The sequence below is a fragment of the Anomalospiza imberbis genome, chromosome 6, assembly GCF_031753505.1.
Source record: "Anomalospiza imberbis isolate Cuckoo-Finch-1a 21T00152 chromosome 6, ASM3175350v1, whole genome shotgun sequence".
Classification (NCBI taxonomy): domain Eukaryota; kingdom Metazoa; phylum Chordata; class Aves; order Passeriformes; family Viduidae; genus Anomalospiza; species Anomalospiza imberbis.
The window spans coordinates 30180987-30188412 of NC_089686.1; the positions used below are offsets into that span (position 1 = coordinate 30180987).

Here is a 7426-nt window from a genome sequence, read left to right on the forward strand (position 1 = left end):
CTTTTTCCTTGAGGCCAGCATGGGCCATGGGGTGAGAGTGTGCAAGGCGGGGCTGGAAAGCTTTCACAGTGTTTTGCTCTGGTTAGGTGAAACAGTACTGTTGGAGATGTTAGCCTGGTTCACGCAGTCACCTTGCTGCTCTCCCCTCACCTTCATCCTACCATGTTTTGACTGAGGCATAGACATGAGACAGTGAAGCCAGTGGTCCACACACACACACCCTGCTGCAAAGGAAGGACAGAAAAAGATTTCTTCAGGTATCTGTCTTTAATCAAGATGTGTTTCAGGTATTAAAGAAGCTTTGTAGAGAGAATGTCGGAGTCCAAAAGTGTAGGCAGGATCCCGGGCCTTGGTCACTGACAACTGGAAAGGGAAATTGGGAAGAAAAGAGGTGAAAATGGTGCCTCATTCTCCAGAGTTGTCCTCAAATGAAAGCTGTGCAGCACAACACATTGGTGGGCTGACTGCCTTACCTTTCCCAGGCTGTATTCTGCTGGACCTGGAAACATTCCCTTGCCAGGAAGTTTGGTTTTTAGTCCCATTGTGTACTTGGGAGCCCTGGTTTTGTAGATGTCCGTATCCACCTTGGCAAATGCCGCAGGACCTGGCGTCTGCAAGTGAAGCAATGAAATTGGTGGGTACAAGAGGCAGTGTGGATTCTTGCTGGGTGCCCACGAGTACTGTGTGCTGCTTTAGGTGTCTGGCCAGAGGAGCAGTGTGGCAGGTCTGGAGCCTTGGGAATGAGGGCTCCTTGGGAAGAGAGGTAAATTTCACAGAGGACGAGGGACATTAGTGCCATTAGTGCCAGAGAGCTGTACCGTGCCAAAGCTGCTGGTGGGGAACAATAAGGGGCTGCAGGTGTAGGTGTTACTGGTAATAGCAGAGCCAGAGGCCCTGTGGCTTCTTGGGCTGCTGCCCTGAGCAGAGCAGCTGAGCTTCTGCTGCTGCTGTGAGAGAACAAAGAAGTACAGCTCACCATTGCCAGGTCATGAAAACAGCTCTGGTATTGACTCTTCCCTTTCATGGAGTAGCATGGTTCGGCATGAGTGTACACTGTGTGAGGTCCCAGAACCCTGGGCAAGGTGTAGGCAGCAGGACCTGGAAATTGAATAGGAAGAGAGCATAGATCAGTCCTGTGGGAAAGGGTGCAATGCCTAGGTGGAAGAGAGTCAGCCTGCCAAGCTGGCTGTGAGGAGCAGGAAAGGTTTCCTGCCCCTCATCCCAGTGCCTCTGTCTTTTGTTGCATGTGGTGTGCCTTGGCTCTTTGAAAGCAGAGCTGCCAGTTCTTCTGTGAGATGGGAGAAGTTGATGCTGTGGGACAGCAAAAAGCTTGTTGAGCACACACTGTGTCTTGCTGCTTAGGCTTTTTGCTAGGCCTGTTGAAGAAGATGCAGATGCTCCTGGAGGATATGCAGACTGTGAGAGTGTCTGTTTCCCCAAGTTCCGTACCTGGTGTTCGAAAACCTTTTAAGTCCTTGGGTCGGGACACCAGGCTATTCACCGGTGCGGTATAGTAGACATGTTTGTTGGCAGGATCCGTGGTGTAGTCACCTGGGACAGAGAAAGAGACAAGAAGAAAAGAAGTGAACCCGGGAACCTAACTGCAAGCCAAAGAAGAGAAGTCAGGAGGAGGAGCTCAGTCTTGCTTGTTTTCTTTCTGGAACACTCTGAGGCCCATTCAGGGCATGAGCAGAGGGTTTTGTGCCCTAGTGTCACAGGGCAACAGTAAGGCATGCTTGTCTGGCCTGGAAGAAGGGCTGCAGAAATACTACTCACTGGGTCCAGGAGTGACCAGAGTCTTGGTCTTGGGACGTGCTGTCACAAGTGCCAATGGAGCCACTTGCTTCCCAGTCTTAGTAATGGATGATTCGATGAAGTACCGAGGACCTGGTGAGCACGTTTCTGCGGAGGGTGCTTTGGTCCCTCGAAATGAGTATGCAGGGGCTCTGTCTTTGGTGGGATCATGAGCCATATGACCTGGGAAGAAAAGCCTGTGAAAGGACCTGTGCCTGCAACTGTGTAGCAAAAGGAGTTTTTCTAACTGGAAGCAGGCAGTGTGCTGTGCCTCCTGCTGCCATTAGCTCCCCTGATAGTCGGTTTACCTGTCGTTCCAGGGATCCAGTACTTGGGACCTGGGGTGCTGAATTCTGCAAGGATTGGGCCCCGTCGGGGATGAGGTCTCCAGATGCCTACCCAGGGTCCCTCCATGCTGGTGGCTAGATAAACTACAGGAAAAACAGGAGAGCTACCAAAGGGCTTCTCTGACACAGCACTGGTACGGAACTTTCCTGTAGCCCAGAGCAAGAAGAAAGCAAAACTAGCATCACAAAAGAAAGTGAAGGAAAATGAAGAGTAACAGCAAGTAGCAGATTGAGGAGAAGGAAGAATGGAGGGAAGCAGCAAGTTAGAAGCAAAGATGCAGCAAGAAGTCCCTGCTGTGCCCTCAGGCAATGATTGTTTGTCAGGCCATCAGCAGTGGAGAAGCGCAGTGCTGGCCTGGCTGGGAGGTAGCCTCCAGTGTGTCTAATGCGAACTTGTTCAGCTGGAGCGTGGCACTGACTGGGTGAAGTGCAGGGAGGGACACAAGCTGTGACATCATAATCCATTGCTAGGTGGAACCGTCATCATTGACATCCATCACCAGGTGACATCCCAAAGGACCATTCTCACCCAGTGATGAGCAAAGCCCACTGTGATGTTGAGACCCTTAAGCTGCTCGTGCTGCCGCACTGCCGTATTGCCTGCAGGGCTCCTCTGGGGCTGGGCATGGGGCTGCCATGGACCTGGCTCAGTGCAGTGTGGGGCAGCCCCAGGTTGTTCCTCACACAGACTTGCTTGTGTCCCCATGTGCCCAGAGACCCAGCACAGCCCTTTCTATAGTGATGCCTGAGCACAGGTCTTTTGTCCAATTGCTTGTGTCTGACTGAACTGCTAGCCACAGAGCTGAGAGAGCTGACAGAGGCTTTTGCCTTAAAGTTTCTTTGAGAGCTGTCCACTCTAATTCTCACCCCGTGCCCTAGAAACCAGGGTAGAATTCTTTTGACATCACCACTTAGTCAGAGGGGGAAAAGCAACCTCACCAAGAACTAGAAGAAATAAACAGGCTTTGTCTCAAACTTTGCCCTTTTCTTGCTTTGGCCCTTCCATTAGCTCTTGGTCTAGGGGGACAGGAGTGAGTAAGCAGCTGACGTGGCTTAGCTTCTGTCCAGGCTCAACAACTGAGCTTCTAATCTTATTTAGCAACAATGTAAGAATGGCCACCTTTGGGGCTGAATAAATGTTGTGAGTTAGCTGTAATCGCCACTTACTCCACCTGCAGTCATTTACAATGGGACATCCCTGAAATGAGCTGGGAAGTTGATAGCGTCCAATGCCCAGCTTGTGCTTTGTATCTTTTGATGCTTTTCCAAGGTCTCTGTGCTCTGAGCTTACTATTAGAGGGGAGGGAGAGAGCAAAGCTATCAATAATCTCTGTTGTTCTGGCCTCTCAATTTGAGGGCCCCCAGTTTCTGCATCAGTCCTCAGATGCTACTAATGTCTTCAAATGTTTTTTTCCCTTTAATGCCCACTTCTCCAGGTTGTTTTGGGAGTTCATGGTCAACAGGCTTTTCAGTGTTGGTGCTTCAGGAACATATAAACTCTTTCAAGGTTTCCCTGGGAGGGTTGGACAGAGTTAAGTTTAATTATTCTGATTTTGCCAGTAGTGTGTGAATCTCTGTGCCAGCAGTATGAGTGTTTCCACCAGGTTTTTCCTTTCCCAGATTTCATGACTCTTCCTCAATAATACCAGCCATTACCCATACTTTATTTAGTGACCCTTAAAGCTTTTCAGTCTCCAAGTTTTTATGGTTTGAGACCCTTATGGTTTTTCTTTCATTGCTGTGCTACATGGGCTGTGGTTAATATAGCATCAGGTAGGAAATACATTCTGAAGCATATGAATTGTGATTTGAATGGAGATGCTGTGGGTGAGGTAAAACAGTGGAGTGGCAAACCAGTTTAGAAGACATAAGAGTCCTTTAACACAATCTGATTTGTTTAGTGAAGGGCACTTAAACTTCAAAGACACACACAGATGGAATTTTCTCCCACTGGTCAAGTACTCATGCAGTATAACCAGTAGTTTTCATAACACTTGCAGTCTTTGACACACTAACAAAATTGTATATGAACTTGCTCTCTTACCATAGTTGAAGCAGATACTGTGAAGACTGGCAGGAGTTAATACATTACCAGTGAAGCTGCCTAATCACATTTCTTAGTGGATTATTTAAAAATATCAACATTAGTTGATGAGTTCCAGTTCTTGTGTTCTTGGTGGCATTCACCTGAATCTTCTGCATCCTTTTTTTTTTTTTTCCTCTTGCTTTCCTCTGTGTCCTGTATCATTGCAAAGCTATTAAATAAGTTTTGTTTAGATGATGCTTTGGAGCCTACTGATGGCAGCTCCTCCAGATTTGGGGTAGAGTTTTCACTCTGGAGACTTAAAAAAAAGCCATTCCAGTAAACATCCTTCTTAGGTGATGATATGTTAGCTGTGAAGCCTATTGATAACAGCTACAGATAAAAGTTTTGCAGTGGGTTAGAGGTGTTAAAGCTGGAGCCCAATGATAACAGCCCCCCAGAAGCATCCCACAGAAGGGGGCATTTACCCTGGAGCATACTGATAGCAACCCCATGAACCATCCCTTGTGGAGAAGATTCAAAAAATGAAGGGGACAGCCCTCAGCCCAAAGGTTGTTTCCCAAAGCTGCCATCAGTAGGCTCCAGAGCCTAGAATGAATGAAAGTTAGAAATTTATTCACATAGTCTGTGAATAGCAATAGGCAATGACTTGCAAAACAGGATAATTTACTGGTATTGAAACTGGCAGTGGGCATAACATACCTGGCACATTTTTAATATACTTAGCATATTTTATTTCAAACTTCTTAAAAGGATATGCTGTAACCGATCTGTGTTTAGTGAGAGTATGGAAGAATGTTGCTGGAAGTTGTAGCCTGTATCAACCCAAAAGGATGGCAAAATGAAAAGAGGCCTATTAAAACTGTTAAACGCTTCACTAGTAATTACTGTGTATGATATATTATTCACAAATAATTGGATACCTATACATTTTCACTGCATGTTACAAGATCTTTGTACAGAGCTCTTTAGGAAGTGACACAGTTGGTTTAATTAAAACAAAAATTTGTAGAACAGATTTTTACCTGTATGTTTCAGAGATAATTTCAGTGATGTGGAGAATCTCTGCTGTACCCACAGCTCCCAGCACAATACATGCTGATGCAGTCAAACATCAAATTGTATGAGCTCTAGTGTATGCCACACATGATGCCTTCTTTTGACAAATAAAAGGAAAAAATGCTAAAAATGTCAGCAGTTAAGTTTGATCTAGTTTCAACTTTTGTTTTTAAAAGAGATGGAGGCTTAAATATCTATAAATTTGAGGGCTTTCATGTCTGTGCAGTTTCCTTTCTGATTCAGTTAAGGACAGAATTTGAGTCTTTACCTCTCATCAGCAAGGTCATCTTAACAATTAATGAAAATGCTTTGATAAATTTGTCTGGTTTTCTTTTTTCTGTTCCACTCCACTGTAGACCTTTAACAGTAGTGCTCCAATTGCCAAGAAATACTACTCAAAATTTTAATTACATGGAAGTGGCAAGAAATACCCACCATAAGAATTCTTTTGGTTCAGAGAACACAGACTAGAGTTATCAGACCCTACTGTACCTCTGTTTTTAAGGAGAATGTTAAGCATTTTCATTGACATCGATTCCACTAATATGTTTGGTGTCAACTGTGTAAATGCATTGAGAGGTCCTGAGGCTGTCTCTATAAGCCCTTCAAAACTGTAGAACTGCTGCTTCAGTCTAGGGATTCATATGTGGAATGCTTGGTGGACCAAGCAGTACAACAGATGCATTTTGACATCAAAATGAAAAATAAAAGGGAAACATAAACCCCAAATCTTTCATTACATTTTTCCTTAGAATATATGATGATAACTATATGTTCCTAGGAGAAATTAATTTGACTTACAGCTCTAGTAATTAAATAAATGTCATGTATTTAAAAAATCCAAACCAAACTTTTAAAACAAAAATTTGAGATCACACGGGCAGATCAAAATCACATAGATCAAAATCTGTGATATCACATAACTTATATTTTATATAATCAGGAACTGGCTTGTACAGTTCTAATCCTCCAAGTGAGATCATGGTATATGTGGAATAACTATGAAAACCAGCATGGGATAGGACAATGTGTTCTATACCAGGGCTGTGTTTCTGTGTTTCTAGCCACCCTGCACAGGCGGCTGCACAGCACAGAGAAAGGTGTAACTCTGGCTCCTTCCTCTCAACCCTTTATTGAGCTGAACAGAGTTGCTCACTAAGGAAAGAAATGCATGCCAAGTACAGCTTGGCTCCAGTTTACCCCAGAGCAAGGAGATAATTAAGGACAGATCAGGAGTCTCACTGTGCAGCATCTTCATCAGGGCTTCTAGCTAGTTTGTACCAGAGAAAACATTACATTAATTTTACATCAGTTAGCATTTTAACTTTAATTCTTCAGTTACCTTAGTGGATTTTTTTTTTCATGTAAGATAGCATAGGCTTGAAATTAAGTCTGTGATAGGTAATTTGGGTTTTTTAAATAATCACAGATTTATTGATGAACTTTTCAAATAAAAAACAGAATAAACCTAATCTCTTATAAAGTAAAGAATATTATCTAAGGAAAAAAATTAGTTTGCAAGGAGAGTATTACCTCCTATTTTTGGAATTTCTGCAAGATTCCTCTCTCGGCTGTATTTCAAGAATCTGTCTATAGGTTGCATTCCTGAGCGTATCAGCCTTACAGATCGGTTAATGAAAGTCAATCAGTGATTGTTTAACTTTACTGCTACTGCCTGAAGCAGAATTACAAAAGCTGAATGTGTTCAAAACTCTACCAGGAGTTTCTGTCATCTTAAAACTCCAAGTGTATGACCTCATGGCAACTAAAAAATAAATATTCCACAACAGCTTGAAGAAACTTGCAGTTACTATGCATTCATGTCAACAAAATAAGAAATCACACTTGGGGAATAGCAATGTTTTCACTTTCTGCTCTTAGAATGATTCATTTAGAAATGGAAACTAATGGCAAAAGGATGATTAACATGAAACAACTGACAAGTAAAAAGTAACAAATGCAATTAATTAGACTATAGTAATTTGATTGCGAAGTGAGAAGGTTCATAAGCAACATAGAATTGTCACGTGCATTAATCAGGTTCACTGCAGTTGCAATGAACTGTTCAATTCTAAGCCTCCTCACATATTCTGAATATCTATCCTGGCTGATTTACCATGTCCTGACTTACGTAGTCCTGACTTTGAACTTTCATTAGTGTTCATTCTTCTGCATACTCAGC

The 7426-nt window shown here is 43.5% G+C and overlaps 1 protein-coding gene across 1 annotated transcript; it reads right to left on the reverse strand.

The window, feature by feature from the left end:
• Positions 1-248: 248 nt before the first annotated feature.
• On the reverse strand, positions 249-2563 carry LOC137475601 (ciliary microtubule associated protein 1A-like). Its single transcript, XM_068193045.1, has 6 exons — positions 2103-2563; positions 1777-1977; positions 1450-1551; positions 977-1098; positions 474-611; positions 249-363 (listed from the first exon to the last, which is right to left on the reverse strand). Exons 1-6 carry the CDS (start codon positions 2206-2208, stop codon positions 268-270), a joined length of 765 nt encoding a protein of 254 aa, XP_068049146.1. The 5' UTR covers positions 2209-2563; the 3' UTR covers positions 249-267.
• Positions 2564-7426: the final 4863 nt, after the last annotated feature.

What these genes read in the sequence shown, in the direction of transcription:
- LOC137475601 (XM_068193045.1), bottom strand. Translation starts at nt 2,208, where the DNA reads ATGGAGGGACCCTGGGTAGGCATCTGGAGACCTCATCCCCGACGGGGC. An exon ending in TCTGGTCACTCCTGGACCCA is followed by an intron (nt 1,552 to 1,776) that starts GTGAGTAGTATT and finishes TCTCTGTCCCAG; the next exon opens with GTGACTACACCACGGATCCT. An exon ending in AAAAGGTTTTCGAACACCAG is followed by an intron (nt 1,099 to 1,449) that starts GTACGGAACTTG and finishes TTCAATTTCCAG; the next exon opens with GTCCTGCTGCCTACACCTTG.